The 19,775-nt window shown below is 47.5% G+C and overlaps 3 protein-coding genes across 3 annotated transcripts; 2 read left to right on the forward strand and 1 right to left on the reverse strand.

Annotated features, from left to right (window-relative positions):
* The first annotated feature begins 361 nt into the window (after positions 1–361).
* LOC118505697 (GS homeobox 2-like) lies at positions 362–1,673 on the forward strand. Its single transcript, XM_036041844.1, has one exon. It carries the CDS (start codon positions 516–518, stop codon positions 1,515–1,517), a length of 1,002 nt encoding a protein of 333 aa, XP_035897737.1. The 5' UTR covers positions 362–515; the 3' UTR covers positions 1,518–1,673.
* A 7,511-nt stretch (positions 1,674–9,184) lies between these two features.
* Positions 9,185–11,959, forward strand: LOC118505698 (prostaglandin E2 receptor EP4 subtype-like). Its single transcript, XM_036041845.1, is given in 6 exon segments — positions 9,185–9,693; positions 10,703–10,919; positions 10,995–11,072; positions 11,074–11,179; positions 11,256–11,524; positions 11,591–11,959. Coding segments are annotated over 6 exon segments (1,413 nt in total). The 5' UTR covers positions 9,185–9,205; the 3' UTR covers positions 11,846–11,959.
* Positions 11,960–13,626: 1,667 nt separating this feature from the next.
* Positions 13,627–19,753, reverse strand: LOC118505700. Its single transcript, XM_036041848.1, is given in 6 exon segments — positions 13,627–14,309; positions 14,378–15,064; positions 15,140–15,585; positions 15,588–15,653; positions 15,718–16,047; positions 18,296–19,753. Coding segments are annotated over 6 exon segments (2,055 nt in total). The 5' UTR covers positions 18,369–19,753; the 3' UTR covers positions 13,627–13,856.
* Positions 19,754–19,775: the final 22 nt, after the last annotated feature.

Genomic DNA, 19,775 nt, shown 5'->3' on the forward strand with positions numbered 1-19,775 from the left:
TCAGAAGATCCCTCACTACCTTTGCCTCAACATTTTTATAGCACAATTCTCCTAGCCCAATGAATCGCTAATGGAAGGACACAGGCGGCAACCGCTGGCAAGGGAAGGGAGCGGCTGTGACCATCTGTTAAGGTAGGTGACGAATTGGCGTTGTATTGAGACAGGGGATGATGCCCTATCGTCCCTTTGCTACCGGGATGCTACAAACTCCCTTCAGGTTTTCCGCAGGTATCGATTGCCCGCACCGCTCGACCAATGGCAGCTTCCGATTCGAGCGGGGGGTTTCGAACGAAGAAGGGGAAAAAGGACTTGCCGAGGGTTGCGCTGAAGGCCAACTATAAATACCCTTCCCACCATGGGATCTTCACTTCAGTCGAAGATTTGAGCTAACGAGGTGAAGTTCTTACTGTATCAGACATCCCGAATATCTCGTGCCGGATTGAACAGTTTCTGTGATCCTTCCAAAACCCATCAGTGCCTCTCAGTGTGTCTCGCGGTGTGAACTGTCAGCCAAGATGTCGCGATCGTTTCTAGTGGACTCGTTGATCAGTGATAAGCCAGCGCCAGTGGTGAAGAAAAGTTTCCCCTATGCGGGACCCTTCACACAACTCCCAGTGACTCCGCCGGGTGCCACACTGCCCTACTCGGCTTGCTACGTTGGGAGCTATCTGTTCTCGCTCGGATTACAACAGCAGCAGCAGCAGCAACAACAGCAACACATGCTCCAACATCATCCCCAGCACAGCCTGTTCCCACCCTCGACCGCATTGCCACACACACCCACCAACCAGCCCATAGTTCCGTTCTGGCAATCGGACGCCAAACTCGAGCTGTCTCCGAAGCTCTACCAACCGACGGATGTCTCACCGCCGAAGCTATCCCCCAAGGAGGACTACTACCGCAAACTGTACCGCTGCGAAAAGACTCCGGAGCGATACGCCCCGTACACAGTCACCGGACGTCCCGCCACCGAACCTCAACCATCGTGTGCCAGTGTATCGGCTGCAGCTCCCACCATTCCTTCGGGGAGTCCTTCGCCAACGCGCTCCAGCGATCTCTCCCAAACGTACACCATCGATGACGAGCTGTCCAGCAAGCGAATCCGTACGGCCTTCACCAGCACCCAGCTACTCGAGCTGGAGCGTGAGTTTGCCGGCAACATGTACCTTACCCGTCTGCGACGCATCGAGATCGCCACGCGGCTTCGACTGTCCGAGAAGCAGGTCAAGATTTGGTTCCAGAACCGTCGCGTTAAGCGCAAGAAGGGTGATGCTCCGTTTGGGGCCGAACTTGGTGCAGTAGCGTCCACATCGGGAGGTCGTCATTCGCCGAAGGAACACCAGCACGGTCAGCACTGCTGTTGCCGCGGTACACACTGTGGCGGAGGTTCCGATTCGGAGGATCTACTCCTGCGCGCGTCGGAAGAACGGACCACGGGTTCTCCCGTCGGCAGTCAGCAGCAGCAGCAGCAGCAGCAGGAGAAAGCGTGGGACTTTAGCAAAGCCTATCAGCATTAGGCAGCCGCTTAAGCTGTTTTCTAAGCCACAACCCAGTGAAGATTCTGTACATAGAAGCCGTAGTTCGTTGTACATAACAAACGTTAGAGAGAGAGAGAGGGAGAGAAATGAAGTGAATTTATAAGATACGTTGCGATACGAGTTTAGATATTTTTAATAAACGCATATTATACGAAAACAATCAAGCTTTACGGGTTATTTAAGAGTATTGGTAAAACATGCAAAACATTTCAATATCACATCTACCTTTGATAGCATTATAAAGAGGATACTTCCATATTAACATCAACTTGCTTAGCTTGAACCTGTCCTTATCGAAAGAGCAAGTTTCTTATCGATAAGCCCTCTTTTGCAAGGTTTAAAGTCAGGCTACATGATGCGAGATTCCAAAAAGATTTCGCTTAGAAGGGGGGGATTGGCGAAATTTTTACGTCAAAAACATTTCGGTTCATCTACCCGCGTGTTTTAGAGCACTTCATGCTATCTCTCTCTGCAACCGAAAACTACCATGGCAACGCATAGAATGTGACCGAGAGGGCACTAGAGAGAAACGAAATCTTTCCGAGATTTCAGCTCAAGGAGGCGAAATCTTTTTGACGGATAGATTTCGCATAACCCCCCCCCCCCCTCCCCCTTTTTAGCGAAATATTTTTGGCATCTCGCATCATGTGCCTAGCTTTTAAGCCTGCTATCACACATAACTCAAGATTGATCTGTGATCTGTATAGAGATATAATTCTTTGCCTATTTTCGCTGTTGCAGCTATTGAACATCTGAAGGACTCTCATGTCTATAGAGGTATACAGATCTAGGTGAAATATGAATTACCGCCAGTTAAATATAATATAATATAATATCAATATCCTGCAATGCTATCCCAGAGGTTCTTTCAGAACTTCAGCAGGGCAAGTTGACGGGCAAGAAGGATTCTACGATGTGGTCAATAATTTAGTGAATCGTAAAGTACTCGGTCTCCTGTATAATCGACTCCATTCTTCACTAGCTATAGCTGGACAAGGTCTTAAGATCTCTCAACTTATGTTTTGAGCCGTTCGCCGGACTTCCGGTCAAAATAAGACCATCAATTGAGTGGACAGCAAACTTTCATAACTTCAGTTATAGCGGGCAACCCTAATTTGAACGTAAATTCATATCGTACTATAAAAATAGCGCATCTAAGGTGGAAGATTGTGAGAAGATCTTTTTCTTCTTGTCCGAACGACCTCGTAGGTCATTGCTTGCCATTTCTGGCGTACTAGACTAATTGATACAGCACAGTAATGGTGGAACGACCCAGATGAGATTTGAATCGCGATCCTGCCGTGTGAAGACCGGCGTCGCTATCGCATCTACCACCGGGCCGCACCATTTAAAAGATCATATTGACGATTAAATCGAATCGATCGCAAAAACAGGAAAACTTCCAATTTTAATACGAAATATCTCCAAACGACAAAAGAAAAGCTTCAATTCGTTAAGCATTTCATACAGTCTGCCCTTTCCTTTTCTAGCAAATCATCGATCAAACGAACACTAGGCATCTTTAGCTTACCTATCAAAAGATATTCCATCACTTCTACCGCCGCCTCAAGGGCAGGGTCAATTAGTATCCCATCGAACCGGTTGCACTTTTCGTGGCGGAAATGATAAGCTTGTTTCTTCCACATTGCCACAAGCGGTGAGGTTGAGTTTTAATTTTCACGCTCATCATCCAAATTATATCGGTTGCTGTTCCGTCTGCAGCCTGACAAGCATTTTGTTCCCATTAAATTTGCTCAAGTTGCTGTACTGTTTGCACATTCATTTGCTTCACTAGCCGAGCGGGAGCTAATGATGATGAGGAACGAGAGAGAGAGAGAGAGTGAGAGACGCAGATCGGAAGCGGATGTTAAAATTTCCTCGCCCCGTATGGCAGCCTATTCTTCCGATCCATTTCCACAGACAGGGTGTGTAAATGAATCCGGCCCAAAAGTCAAAAAGGATCCGGTTCTAATGTTTTTTACCCCCTCACACACACACACACACACACACACACACACACACACACACACTCCATTGATTCTTTTATTATATCCTGTCGATGCTAATGAAGTTGCCAATTTCGATTTTCCGGCTTCGTCGACGTACCACGGGGTTCGGCTATTATGCGCAAGGAAACATGGGTGAACAAGCTATTTGCAACCACGGACAGCATGATAATCACATTTCATTGAAGGAAAAAAAAAGCACACCACCAGAATCCGATAAGCTCCATAAGCTCGTGTGAGGCACTCGTTGATGACGTTTATGACGAGGGCCACTTTCCCCCCGTGTCAAGCATCAATTGTGTGGGCGAAAATGGTGCGGGAAGCAAAACGAGAAGGAACGGCCAACAGGAACCGGAACTATTGCCGGGGCGCAGGTCAAGGAAACAGGCGCAGTCATGCGCTTAAGTGAGCATGCATTGTGGTCCTGTACGAAGGTGTGCTTCCATTGTGTGCTGGGACGCGGAAGACATCCTGGTCCCTGGCTGTCTGGACCGGATTACAGGCGGCAGTTGTTGACACAGTGAAGCGGGTTGAGTCGGAAGGGCGGTCGATTTGCTGCTCGTTAAGCTGCTTATTACGATCGGCAAGATCAGTCGGACCAACCAACCGGAAGACTCTTGCTTTGGCTTTGTAGGCTTTGCAGACTTCATTTAAGAGGGATAATTGATAAAGATGTAGCAAACAGGTTGGCACACTTCCTACGCCGTTACACGTGACCCACGGATCAAGCGGATTAGCAAAAGTGGTTCGATGGAGTTTATTACCACGAGGTCCACTCTGAGCCTGGTCCACTGTGAGTCTGTGTGGTCTGCGATATCCTCATCTGAAGAATTTAATTTATTTACAATTTAAATGTTTATTTTAGCCATTGGAGGGAATACTTAAAGGAACTGGCATTACTGGCATCTTACTTCCAACTTTGAGAAATCCCGAAAAATTGGTCCTGCGTATTGAGAGTCGAGCAGTCGAGATTTCTACTAAGGATGGTTGTGATGTCGTTGAGAGCTCTAAAGAGACATCGCTAATCAAATGTTGAGCAGATTCTACAAGTCCTCTCCTTTCGAAAACAAATCTTCACTTCGTACAAAATCCTAGAGCAAGCATGGTCCACACTCTACCCTCCAATTAATCATCCCACCATCGTCAGCACATTTTGACGCGATAAATTGCTATCCCAAACGCTAAAACGCAATAGGCCCTTAAGCACTTCGAACCATGGCCCCGAAAGGAACTCAAAATAAACAAGCGCGCTCCCAATCGTGGCCCGCACAAAGCTCCCATTATCGACGCCACTGTGTCGCCGTGTGTCAACAAACCACAAATCAACGATTGAATGTAGCGTGTAAAGCAAAAAAAAAAAAATAGAAGCGAGACTCTAATCCAAAACCGCAACGCACAAAGAAAAAGACGGTGTATCGATTTATCATCAAACGGCCATTTGCCCTCGAAGGAAAACCAACCTTTACACGCCTAAAGCCACGGCTTGGCGATGGTCAGCAAAGCAACGGCAAGGCGGTAAAAGACCACGCCACGCGATGTAAACAAACATCCCTTGCGCTACCATCGCTGACCGATCCCTGGACCACCGTTCACCATCCGCCCGGTCCTCAATTAAAGCGAAATTCGAAGAAATAAAACTTCCATCAATAAAGTATCCCTTCAGTTCCTTCGTTTGAAGCTGTGAAGTATCCTTGAAGACCTTGGATTTCGAAAAAAAACCCTCACAACATCGAAATTCGTCCGTCGTCGTCCTCGTAGCGACGCTACAGGCTCTCGGTTATAATTTGTGTTATGTTTGGTTGCTCAAAGAGGGAAGTTAATTTATTATCATTACACTCACACAACGGTCCCGATTCACCTTCGCTTTTGATCCTTTTGTCGGCAAATGATGGTGAGGTGATGCACGACCGACGACGCTCTGTCTGGCGAGGTTTGTTAGCAATTTCGAGGTCTCGATCGTATCCTTCAATGAATCCTTGAATCGAAAGGACGAAACAAGTCACGGGGAGGAGGGAGGTGTGTAGCGTGGTACGATCATCTCCCACTACCTGAACCATCAACCGATCGAACAAAGCAGGCTCGCTTGATCCTTTTCGCATTGGCACAGGTACCGGCTGACATTGAGCGTGTTTTATGCTTTCGAACGCATCATTTTGTTACTTTTCTTTTATGGTTTCCCATTTGCCAACCGTTGGCTACACTCGATTGTGCTGCCCATTCATGAAAAGTGTCTTCGCTCCATTCATTCGGACCTGTGTTGTTCCGTTCCATTCATGGCAGACGAACACCGCTGCTCGACAATGCACATTCCTTCAGTGTCCTTTCTGCCACCGAGAAAAAAAAGGACATCGTTCTCGTGAGGGACGCAGATCGGGCGCAAAATAGCTTAGCCGCACCGATCGCACCGACCGGCGAGCTTCTGGAACGAACGGACGGGCAAACTACGCTACGGACCATTAGCCGACCAACCTGTCCGCCTCGTTGGCAGTGTCCTGCTCCCGCTGCGCCTGGTGACAAAACCTCCCCTAGAGGACGGGCCCTTCGCATGTACCGCGCAGCGGGGCTGCTCCTCGTTCACTTGACTTTCGGAGCGTCCCATTCCCTGGAGCGTTTCTGGAGTGGGTACTACCAGCGCTATTGGATTTGAATTTGTCACCACCCGCCGTGGCGAAGGAATGCAGAAATGTGAATGAAAGAGGTCCTCCATTTTGCACCACAGGAGCACCGTTTCCCTGTTTGTTGCTGATGATGTAAAAATCCTGGCAACCGGGAACGTCGGCAAATCGTGGGAACGTTGTCTAGCTGCTGGGTGAAGATCACCTTAATGTGCATGCAATTTTCAGCCGGTCCAACGTCCAACGGACGGGATACAATGGCAAACTGCTTCATCATGATGGTCGAAAGGTTGCGGAGTTGTTGTCGATGGAATCTGCTAGCTCATGCTACCACGCAAGCGTAATGTTTGCGGAAAAGTAGAACTCCGATGGGTCATTAATTCTTCATTGATTTTGATGATTCTTAAGTGGCTTACACGAAGAAGCGTTGATCAGGAGCAAGTCCTGAGAGATACTTAACTTAAGAAGGCCCTAAGCTACAACAGCCAGAGGCAGAACTCTTCCACAGAAGAGGTTCAAAAACTTCCCAAATTCCCACAGGACCGATTGATGGTGGTGCAAAATCCGTACTTCCTTCCTATTTCCTTCGGGATTTCTGCGAGTGACAGGTAAGCTGCCTATCGCTCCCACGCCAACGTCAAGCCGCATCCGCATACAGCAGCTCCTCAATGGAATGCTTTCTTTCAAAAGCAGAATCGCTTGCGGGATCTCTCACCAGAATTCTCCAAGGGTTTTTAAAAGACATCCTAATAAGCTTCCAATAGTGCGGCTTCCAACCCAGGAAGTGGCTGAAGACTTTATCATTCCTGCAACCGGGACACGTCAACAAGAGCGATCACTGTCACTGGAGACTTTTCTTCTTGCACAGCCAGTTCTCAGCACCGGAATAAAGGCTTGCGCAAACTGTACCGTGAGTTAGATTTACAACCCCTTTCTGAAGCTCCTTTTTCTGTAGCTCTTATCTTCCAAAGGCAGCAACTAACAGCATGCGATTGCGTGTCTGGTGATGTAACAAGGAAGCAATTGATACTCCTTTTTATGAGGATATATTCTACCTACCTTTAAGAAGCTTGTTTATTGCCTTCATCAGCATCACCACATCAAGGCGAGCTGTTGACCATGGCACAGCCCGTAATGCCCGTTCGAGCCCGGAGATCCCGCTGATCCAGCTGAGTGTGGCCCTCGTCCAATTCGAGAAGCGTGTCGAAATTATAAGCCCTTATTCCTTACTCGAAACACACGGCCGAAAGTTGCCGAGACCGGCGGTGTTCGTTCGTTCCGGTCGATTTTTCCTTCACACCCGGCATCCACCGGTCCATGGTCGGCGAGGACTTCTCGGTGGTTCTTTATTATCCGTGCCCTATCCTTCATGCTTACTCACCGGTGGGTTTAACGGAAATAGGAAAATGCTCCTCGAACCGACGGGAAGCCTCTTTAATCCAATTAACGATGAAATTAAGATAACAAACAAATTTCATTAAAATTATAAAATGATATCAAATTAAATTCGTCACGACGGTGTGTATTGGAAGTGGGGCTACTAGATCGCTCGCTTCGCTATGCTTTCCTTGCTGTTGATACAACGCGTCGGTTTTTTGAAACATCACTGCAGGATAAATAGAGCATGCCGCCGTGTAACCATGGCAACCAGTAGGTAGAAGCACGGTAGAAAGCAAGCTAGATTGCATCTAATCGAGATCACATGACGATCGATCGATTTTGTTTACTTTTCACAGGCTCTAGTTTATCTTGTACTTGTTTATTTGGTCGACCTTTTTTGTCGATTGTCAACCGGTAGAGGATCCCGTAGAGCACCTCGGCTTTTTGTGCCGTGTGTCAATAGCTGTCGGCAATCGATCACAAAATCCTCCTACAACGGAAAGATCGATTCTGTCCTTCTTTTTTTATCCTTTCTGGCATTGCGTACTCAGTCATTGTTTGGAATGGAGTTCGGAAGCTAGAAGGAAAAGAAAAAACCAAACCAAAATATTTTCATAGCCCCAGAGTTAATCGTATCCTTTCACACGGTACGCGTACTCATTGAAGTTGTGCATCGATCCGAAAGCCAATCAACAGGCCATTCCTGTAAGCAAACACTTCTACGACCATTTACATGTCATCCCTGTTTACTTCGAAACCGATAGGGACGATTTAACCGCAAGGTCACCAAAACAATAATCGCCCCCCAGAATGTCTGCCACTTGTCTTTAATGATAACGTGCCTGGACGCTATTACTCCGAATCGTTTGACGCTTTGTATTGACCTCCCTTCAATCAATGAACTACGATTCCTCATCCAAAACTTCCCCAACCAATTCCAGAGCGTGTGAACGCGCTGCTAAACTAACACTTCATCTACCTAGACCGGAAGCGCTAGCTAATCGCCTTCGCTGCTTTATGACCACACCCCCTTAGAACCTCCCTCCAACAACGATAAGAATTCGTGGCGTGCATCGCTCCAGTAACAACAGCACCATCAAAGAAGGGTCGATTTCCGTTTCGAGCAAAAACGGTTCGCGTCCAAATTCAGCCGCCCGTCCGCAGCACACCGAGACAGCGACAAACATTGCACCAATTCGCCGACCGACTTGGATCGATTTTGCATTCTTATCTTTAAGGTGCGTTTTCTACCGCTGGTCCCATTCCATGCTCATCCCACCCGCCACAGGATACCGACCGGTCATTGTTGCCGATAGCGAGTGGTGCTGAAATTATGGAGAGCAAAACCGGTAAAACAATGGAGCATCCAGGAAGGGGAAGCGGAGAACAGCGAAGGTGATAGAATGTATCGTATTGCAATTTAATTTAAATACAAACGATCAATAAAGCTAGTCCAACGATCATCAACAAACCGTGCCCTGGGATAGCGAGCAGAAGGAGAGAAGACGCAGGAAGAGGGTTGCCCATCCTTACTTAAGTGTATCTCTAGCTACACAATCGTATCCCCACCCCATCGAAAGCCCCCTTCGCGAAAGACTCCCTGGCGTGTTGCGGACTTACGCGGTTGCGTTGTCGAAGAGACGCGCTCAGTAACGCTTCTGGTTTGATGCCGTGCGGATGCACGAGCAAGCGCGCGCGAAAGTTTCCTAGAGTCCTGAAGTGGACAAAGTTGAAGTCTGCCAACGCCTTCAAGTTGTCTAGTTTGTGTCCGTACAAACAAAATCGCCATGATGCTCGATACGAAACAAGCGATCAGTGTGAAGTGAACGTTCGTAATGCGAATTGCCTAACTTCAGGGTGCATTGCCAGCCAACGGATCAAGCGTGATACAGTTCTCGTGATAAAAAAAAAACAAAATCCAGCAATGGCTTACAGTTCGGAGTACACAACGATCGCCTCGGTAGCGCTACAGCTCGCCACAGCCAACAGTACCGATGTACTTGCCGGCAATCAAACACAGAAAGCACCCACGCTGGCCACACCCTGCATGGTGATAGTGATGCTTTCGTACATTTTCGGCTGCGTTGGGAATCTGATTGCCCTCATCCATCTGTGGCGCAACGTGCGCAACACAAAACACGCGCTAATGCTGAAGTAAGTTCTTGCACGAGCGAGCCAAACAACATTAAACCGGGGTGCTTTACATGCCGGACACGTTCCTTCGAAAACTGAGATCACACATCGGAGAACGCTTCCAAATATCCGGCTTTAAAGTTCTCGTTGCTTGCTTGTAGTTGTTTAAAATTCCGAACGGAAAATCGATTCCAAGAGACATCGCAGCATAACGATTACAATTAGCTGACTGACTTGGTTTGTTATCACACCAAACGCGCTGCTATTATTGGTTGCTTGCTGTGCCCGTCAGCAATTAATTGTGGCTCATAATACGTCCACGATCTATGATGATTGATAGACATAAGCGCACTGCTCGTTGCAGGCAGGGGGGCCACTAGGGCGCTCCAGAAAATCAATATCATCGTGAAGCGATAAACGGTTTATAGCCAACACATTAAACGACTGCAGGGAAATTAAATGAAGTCCGTTCAAGGGAATGTAGCCGTACGGTTTACGTTCAGTCCATTTCACAGGATTTCACCATTCGGTTTGGTAATTAAGGATCGAATTACAAACCGATTTGGGGGCAATCAGTGTTTCGTCCGGTGTGTGGTTGTTGAGATATTTGAACAAGCAAATCAAATTGATGTGTGTGGATGATGTGATTTTGAAGTAATATCTAACTTGTGGAATATTATTATATTAAACTTGAAAACTCAAAGCCTACCTGATAAAATTATTCCGATTTAACACGCTCACCATCAAGTAGGTCCAATAACCGTGTGTGATCGCCGTATAGAAGATAACCTAGCTGTGAGGCCGTCATGCGTTCAAATCCTGTTCGCGGCGTTTAGAAACGTTGCCATGGAATTCTCTTTACTTACCATTTTAGGATTAATTAAGCATCTCCACATACCATTAATTCAATTTCACATTACGGCTGTGTGTCGTGTCCCTTTATGTGGTCCTTTTTGCTGGGTTTCGTCTGACGTTAATGCCTCTTCCATCCATTTATCTCTCTCCTCTCCAAATCACATCCCCTCTCAAGATGTTTGCTCACGAACGATCTGATTGGTTTGAGCGGCATGTTTGTCCAGATGTGTTTGCATCTCTACCTACCGGCCGACGTGATACAGGCGAACATGCACAACTTTTGCATCCTGCGCGTAATTTGGCGTGTATTCGGCATCAGTTCCGGTTGCGTGGCGTTCGTCATGGCCTTCGAACGCTACATAGCGCTGGCGAAACCATTCTTCTATCATAAGGTAAGCGGCGCGTGGACGGCGCGATTAAAGATGGCGACGATAAAGCGATCCGTATTTCCTCTCTCCATCATCCAGTACGTGACGGATAATCTGATCCGTAAATCGATCTTCATCCTGTGGGGTATCGGTGCGTTCATAACGTTTCTGCCACTGTTTGGGTTTGGCGGTGTACTTCGACGAGCGGAAGAAAGCGTGCGTCCGCTATCGCAGCGCTACCGAACCGATCGACGTAGCGTATGCGTATCTGTTCTTCAGCGTTGGTAAGATGGATCGTGCATTTAGCTGCCTAGCTTCTACATTAATGCTCGCTTTGTTGGCCATCTTCCCACTTCCCAGGGACACTGCTCTGCGTGGGTATCGTGATCTGCAATCTTAGCGTGAGGAAGGTGCTGTATCGTTCGCACCGAAAGATGTGCCGCCAGTTCGGATCGATCAAGCCAACGCCGATGCTGAACCGATCGATGAGCCAGACGCCAAAATCGTCCAGCTTTACCGATTCCAACATTATGCGCATGTTCAACGAGCCGACGACGGAGGAAATACGCTTCGCCAAGCTGATGACCGTTCTCAGTGTGTTCTTTCTCATCTGCTGGCTTCCGCAGATGGTCAGTTAAGTCCACTGGGTCAACTATACTTGCCGCGACTCATTCTCCGATATTCCGCTCTTCCAGATCTCAATCATCCTGTTGCAACAGCTCAGTGTTGCCATGCGGCTGAAGCTGTCCTGGGTGTTCCGCGTGTCCGACATACTGATACTGGTGCACTTTATGCTCGATCCCTACATTTACGTGCTGCTGAAGAAGAGCCGCCGAAGCGACCTGCGCACCATGATCCGGTACATGTTCAGCCGCAATCAGCGGTTCAACATCGTGGATGCTGCCCTGTCACCGATGCAAAAGTCGACCAACTCATCCCCACTTCCGTAGTAGCCGTTTACTGTGGGGAAGCTCCATCTCGCTCGATGTGACTGATCTGTAAGAATAGTTAGTGTACGAGAGAATGCAAACATCGAGAATAAACAAATTATTTCACCAATGAAATGGAATCACCTTTGGTACGCTACGCTGGTCTAATACCTTTATTTCAATGTAAATATTATCACTAGGATACTTCACCTTCGAGAAATAGAGTTTCGTCACTACGTTTGCTTGACTCTCAATACTTGGAACACGACCACAGGAGATGGAAATCGGTATTCTTCAAAGTTTTTGTTTTCTTCTGTCGCATCCCTTCCCTGCGTTGACAGGTGCGTGAAGCATTGTGAAGCACATTGCATACCTTTAGGCGTATCTGTCACCGGTAAGTGAAAAAAACGCGCCTAAACTTATGCAAAAAGCATCACAAAGTCACCGTTTTGTAGGTTTCTTTTTTTTCGTTCGTCTTCAAGGGATATCGATGGCCCTGCACTTCTGGCTACAAATTTGGATAGCTCCAATAGCTGCATCCTAAGTATCCACCATACGATGGCGTGGCTACAATTTTTGTTCAAACTGGAATAAACAAGTTATAGGAGTAAAAAGTGTGTGTCTGTCTCTCTCTCTCTCTCGGTGTTTGTTTGCTTGTGCATATGAGTTTCGCTAATTACAACACGCTCTAGTAGACTTGAAATGGATTATGTGAAACGCTGGCCGGACCTCAAGCTACAGCCCGCGCAGCCAGCGATTGGGTTGGGGGGTAGTAGTATAAATTGATATCTTCGATTAAGACGGTCGTTCACAATGATGATTGATTTTTAGTCGCTTCTCGCGCTCTTTCCGCTCCTCCTCCTTCCGGGAAGAGCTCGGAAGTCCACACACGCTCACAGATCTTTCGAGCAGCGGTATGTTATTTGCTGATTTGTGTTAGAATATCGTTTGTACTATCAGTGGCAAAGCACCAATAAAAGGAAACTTCACATGCTGCTCGTTCGGTTTCCCCTGCGGAAACCCCAACCTGATATCATATGTTTGGAGGACACGCGTTGCTGTTTGGAGTGTTTTTTGCGTAAGGATAGTTTATGGTCCTCCTGCCTTCCGTCCTTCATTGCTAGTGTCGTCCGCAACGTACTCCTCAAAGTGTGTTAATAATGTCCCAATGTCCTGACTCTATCATCATTTCTAGACGCATTGTAACAGTTGTGTATTGATTGAAGGAGTTAAAACGTGATATTCGTTGCGCAGCTTCTCCTGCGAATAACCAGATTGCTCAAACTCTTCATCGCTCAAGATGTAAGATATTGCTTTAAAACGTTCACCGCACTGGTGAAGCGTGGTGTTGTTTGGATACATGATCCTGAATAAAAATTGCTTCTTGCCTTTGTTGATTTAGAGAAACAATTACTTGGAGATCAACATTTGTGAACAGAATTGTGTTACAATATTAATCGCCAACGGAATAGAAACCACTAAAGTTAATAAGCTACAATATTTACAATAAATATGCAAATTCAATAAATACTGTTTCCGGAAAAATGCTTAAACTTGTGCAAATTAGCCTTCAATTTAAGCTTGAAAGAACGTTAGTGTGCCTTAAAGGCTAAAACAGTTTTCAAAATGAGAACAACGTGGTCTAAAGATCTCCACCTTTGCCATTCAAGAACTACTCTCTCACTTCATATTATATAGACTTTTAAATGGTACTGGTAAGTGTTGACAACTGGTAAAGAGGAGAAATGCTACCGCATATAGGCAATGCATCTAGAGAAACGATCCGGTGACAGATCGGAACAATCTATCCGCTACACCGTTATCACAAAACTAAATGGTACCGTCCGCAGCCGATCTAGGATCAGCCCACGACCGTAGCCATCAACGTGTTTCACAACTTGCTAGTAGTATCGTGCCTTGATATGGTTCCAGTTCCAACAATTTCCCTTTTTAGTCAACGCTCTTCACGCGATCGTTACAATTCCCGCACACAAAAAGTTCTTCACCAAACGTCCCCATACGGACGATCGTCTCAATTGCTGATCGTACTGATACAGTCAGCATTCTTCGTTTCGTGCAAATGGTAAGCACCCAAATCGATGCTCGACTCCCAGGACATGGGCACGTTGGTTGTTCCGATGAAGTTACTGTAGAACAGTGGTTGCTGCTGCTGCTGCTGGTCGTCGGTGATGGAAGTGGCCGAGAACTTGCGCGGTACGGTAGCAACCGTCGCGCCGGAACCCTTCAGCGAAGCGCAAACGGTAGAACTCGGACTGATGACAGTGGATCCACTGTTGGAAGCACAAAGCAATGGAATCGTATCGGTGCAGACGCTTGTCTGCGTGGGGTCGTTATCACCACCGGGGCCAATCGTACCGTTCAGCGACTCGCCACACGATGCTGCCTGCTGGCTTTCCAGCGTTTTCTCCATCGTGGAGCTCACGTACGGACAAACGTTCGAGGAGCGTACCAGCATGCACCAGTTCTACAGGACAGGACAGAACAAATCAATGTTTAACAGAGATCCCTCAGCGGTCGTTCGCCCCGACTTACCAGAATATTGAAACTGATGGCGAATATTACCGGCATCACGCACGAGTGCACATTCTCCAGTGCGATCACCTCCAGGAACCAGCACACGGAGAAGATCGGCTGGAAGAACAGCCCGAACTTGATCGCCTTCTTGAACTCGGTAAAGTCCTGCACATCCGACGCCATGCTCGGTGTGGTTAGCTCCGCCAGGGACAGCTGTCCCAAATCGATCCTTGTGTCGTAACAATCGAACGAACGCTTCGTTGCGTTCATCGCATACTGACTGACGGCCGCGGCGGTGGACATTCCGGCGGTAGTGACTGGCTGTGGCAATGTGACCACCGAGTGACGATTGGCACAATCAGCGTACTCCTGGCAGCACACCGCGTTACGATCCTTCACCTGTTCCAGCTGTGGATAGCTATTGCTTCGGCACACCATAGCCATGTTAACGCCAGCCAACGACGGTAATCGGGGATAGATAATGTCGTTACACTTGGACGTCGTTTCGATTATGCTTTCAATGCTTTCGCACAGCAGCTCCGTCTGCTTGGTGGAGATACGCTTGAGGCTCAGCGTTCCCAGCACGGTGGTCAGTATGATGAGGAACGAGATCGGCACCATGAAACTCACGATCATACCCTTCTGGATCGACATCCAGCAGTAACGATGCACCTCGAACCGATCGATAGAGGAGGCGTACGAGAACTGGATGGAGTATACGAGAAGGAGAGCTGTTATAAAATTCCTCACACAGTAAATACCCCACTTCAAGCCACTCACCAAAACGTACACCGCCGGAATGCCGTACCCCATCAGGTAGTGGTACTTCAGCTTCGGCGTACACTCGTTCGCAATCAGATCGTAGATCACGTAGATGTAGATGAAGCACCAGATGCTCGTACTCAGATGCAAATAGTGCAGCAGCAGTGCAATCAGCTCACACCGGATCACATTTCGCGTTGCCTGCACGCCCAAAATGAAGGACAAATTCGATGCGATCAGCGCCAGCAGCAGGTTCAGGCAGATCGGATAGAACGCATTAAAGTGACGGAGACGTCGATTTCGCAGGAACAGTATGATGATGGTCAGTATCTGAGGGGCGAGCGCAAAGACGGCCCCGATCACGATCACATTGCCGCCGAGATCCTTGCGCAGATTCCCATTGGTACCGTAGTAGATGTACATGATGTTGTCGATGAAATCGTGCCCCTTCATGTCGTTGTTATGTTATCGAAGGAACTCTCATCCTCGGTCGTGTGTGCCTGTGGCGATTTGCGTAAGGATTTCGAGGAATCTAGGGAGAAAGAGAAGGTCGAATTGAACCGTCCCATGAGCTTATCGCCTCAACCAATACTTACACACTTTTATCACATTCTCCTCCCCAGGGTATCGGTTCCGCTTCATCGTACTCTTGTTAATGAAGGAAGCGTAAATTTTGTCCGGATCGGGAAAAATGTCCGGCGGTCGCGTTACTTCTCCAGCTGCCAAAGCCGAGCGGCCCGGTGTTTCCTCCGGAATCGGTATGCCACCCAGTGTCATGCCCGTTTCGTAGTCTGACGTTTTAGTGCCGCCGTCGTAATCGTAGTAGATCGGTTCCATGATATCTCCGGCCGGGCGGGTGAAGTTGATGAAGTCGTTTATGAACTTCGTTTCGTAGTTGGCGAATTTGGCCCGTATTCCTTCACCATCTGTTGATAGAAACAAGTAGAAGTACAAAAGTGAATTCTTTATACTAAATTTGGTAACAGACTCGAGAGAATCTTTTGTGTGCAGCACTGTGGCCTGTCATTTTTATTGCACAATGGGATTTTTGTATGGTCATAACAAGTTTCATATAAACATTGTGCATTGTTCCTTAATACTGTTACTGGGTAGCGAGTAGAGAATGATAATATACATTGTAAGAAGTGATTTGAAATGTTGATATTCTTTTTTTTCCTCCTTTTCTGAACATATATGCTCGTTAACAAGTATCCATCGAACCAATGTTCCGTCACCGTCCGGGAACTCCGTGTATATTGTAAGCCTGATTGGTCAATCCTAGCGTGACCAAAAATTATTACGTAGCTCTTGTTAGCCAATATAAATCGTCAGGATAGAGGGAGAGGGGTTTAATCGAATAATAAGCATTATTTCATTCGACTTTATTCAACCATTTTTGACCACACTGAAGCACACTGTGAAGATTTCGCAACGTGTACTGCAGATTGTATATATTTAGGCGTAAATCCTGCCTTACAAATTACGTAACGTAAATAAGTGCCTTACAAATTTTGTCAGGGGAGGGCCTTCTCGAGTCTTTTACTCTAAATTTCAATTCACTACAGGAAGTACAAGGCGCCTAAAGTTAGGCTACAGGAGGACACAACACTGTAAGAGTAGTGTTCAGGACGTAAACCCCGGCTTTGAGGCTTAAAGTTTTGGAACCGGAATTGAATTTAAACATTTCCAAATCATTCCTTGAACTTCCTTGGCCTTCCCAGAGAGCTTCTATTCTCATAAACAATTCTTAAAGTTTAAAGGTGTCATCTGCAACCGTGCAGTTCTCCCCCCCACCCAATGCTTTTATCTGGTTTCATTCATTATTTGATATTCTCTGCCATGACAAGCGCACCATCGCACGTACCAAGATACAAACGACAATAGCAAATTCCTTGCTCACCGTTCTACTTTTTTCTACTGCTGCAAATCATGCAATTATATTCCCCCGGATAAAGTGCATTACAGTTGAGTGCATTCCAAAAATACCGTTTCCAGAACTGGGCCGCTGAACCCGTGAGTAAGTTGAGCCCGTTGGGGGTAGCGTACAAAGTTGGAGGAGGAACATTTATTCTCTATTCTCGAGGCAATTCTGTGTCTCATCACGCACCAGCGTTCGTCTGCAGCTTGCGCATTCATTCATGCATTCATTCATGCTTCTGCATCTACATTTCCTGCGGGAGCGCTCCAGTCAACCGTTTGTTGCGGGCATTCAAGTGGCACGAAGAACCAAAAGCAGAACATCCCCAAGCAGATTCCGATTCGCCCACGGTCGGCTATCAAAGGAACAACGGCAGCGCGCGAGCAGCACACTCACTCGGCAGCGTGCAAGGGATTGTCCCCAAGCCGGTGGTGCTTGAGTCCTTTGAGGCTGGTGTCTCCCACTCCGGGAGAAGGGTTGGGCAAGTGTACTCGTTTAATGTGTAACGTACTTGTCACGTACCGGGTTGCGGGTCCCCTAAGGATATTGGTTGTTATTGCAGGTGTTTGCCGGGAACACCTCTGCAGTGTGCACATTGTTTCTTCGCACAAGAGTTCTTTCAAAGGGCCATCGTTTCGTACGCAATTCTTTGTGGGCTTTTCTTTTCTTTTTTTTTTACAAAACGTCCGCTAGAGGCTATTTGTAGCCCGCCGAACTGTTCTAAACGACCTTATTTCTCGCTTTATGCGAAAATTGATCAAACACACAAATCACCCATCGAATGAGCATTTCGATGGGTTTGGATATTCTAATTCGGGCATGTTTTTTTTATGTGTACAAGCCCTTGTAGGCGAAGGTAAAATTGATTTTTCCGCGTACGCCGTTTTACGATTTACGAATGTGACGCAAGCCTGTTTATTACGCCAGACGGCACCATCAAAACCAAGGGGTTAAGCCGTTAAGTGGTACAAGCCCGTAAAGCCCGATGATACAGCACCGGTTCGAGGTTCCCGAACATTGGAGGAACGTGATGACAGCTCAGTCACACTTCCGCTTCTGTCCTGCGATGCCAAGAAGCAACAAGAGTCCTGGATGGAGAACCACACACACACACACACACAAACACTCACACAGTGTGTGCGGAGGTAGTTACTTATGCATGCAAATTGAATCCAGTTGATTTCTTCAGCCAACCCATCGTTACCTCGCAGATTACAAGCGTGCCTTGCCTTGGCCCCGATTCGCCATATACTCACGTAGCTGACTGGGAAATTGCAGCAACAGCAACAGCAGCAGCAGCGCCGGAAGTATTATGCTTGATTGTAGCATGATGATGTCGTCGGTGGTCCGGTCGGAGGACCCAGCGAGTCGCGAACTCGATTCCGGATGGATGTGTAGCACAGTGGAACGGGAGCTAGCCAAGGATGCGGAGCGAGGATAGCGAGGCACCAGGAATCGCGGGCTCAGTTCACCGGGAAGGAGGATTCAATTAAAAATAGCCGCACTATCAGTCGGTTCACATCTCACCATTAACCCGTCTCCATTTTCTTCACGCACCGCGCTCTTTATCCTGTACAGTAAACACATCAACTGGTGTACACACACTCACACCACGAAACACGTACTAAGGGAAGACAGACGACCGTAGACACGCGGTACACACCACATACACACGCACAGAGCAAAGCGCTTTTCGTTGGCAAGCTTTTAGGTCACCAGACTCTCCCGTCCATCAGCAACACCAGCGACACCAGCACCAGCAGCACCAGCAGCGGACTCGTTGCTCCGTTGTCAACGTTCTGGTGGCCACCGCTTGCTTGGATCGTACTCGTTGCTTTTCCCTCACGCGATACGCATAATCGATACTGGTGGCAGAGGGTCGCCTTGTGTCTGCGTGTGCCAAGGAATCCGGGTGTCGTTCCGGGAGCGTTTATCACATTTACACTAGCCGTCTCCTGGTGGTAATAACACTTTTCTTCTTACATCCTTTGCGCGCTCATCGTTCCCTGGATCGCTGAACAGTTCTTTTTCATTATTATCCCACTCAGCTATCCCACACCTCTGCACGCACCTCTCCGGATGCCATGGACTGCGAGAGCGCACACACCACCACGACGACGGGCGACGACCACTACCGATTCGTTACCCGTACGTTTACCGACTGACAGCGGAGTGACTCCTTCCTTGTGAGTTTTCCTCTGACCGAGAAACATACTTCCGGTTTTTGGTGCTGGTGTTCGTGTCAGGATGTTGAGTTCCATCCTCGTTCCGCCCGTAGCACGCTTGAACACAACTTCAGTTTTGAGAATCGGTCATCGGCAGCACTAGAATCACCATGCGTCTCCATCGCTGCTACCTAGCAACCGCCGAAAGCTTCACCGAATCGTCGCGCATCGTGAGTGTCGCTGCTCTCACGCACGCGGTGAGTGACCACGTAGCGAGCATTCGATATCACGCAACCCCGATAAGCGATGTGGGAAAATACAGTGCGTTACGCAAATAAAATTCATGTTCTTTCTCACATTAAAAAAAAAAACATTTCTCTAGCGATCTATTTGGCAACTAGCGAATCTTTATTACAAAATAGATTGTAAAGAACAACAATAGCGCAACTTCTTCGTCACTGTTTCTCTTTCAATTTAAGCTAACTTTTATTCGTTACCTTTTCGCGAAAAAAACGGTATTACAATTTTTAACTACATTAGGCCCTTCCCCCCCCCCCCCCCCCCCCCCCCC

The sequence above is a fragment of the Anopheles stephensi genome, chromosome 2, assembly GCF_013141755.1.
Source record: "Anopheles stephensi strain Indian chromosome 2, UCI_ANSTEP_V1.0, whole genome shotgun sequence".
NCBI lineage: Eukaryota > Metazoa > Arthropoda > Insecta > Diptera > Culicidae > Anopheles > Anopheles stephensi.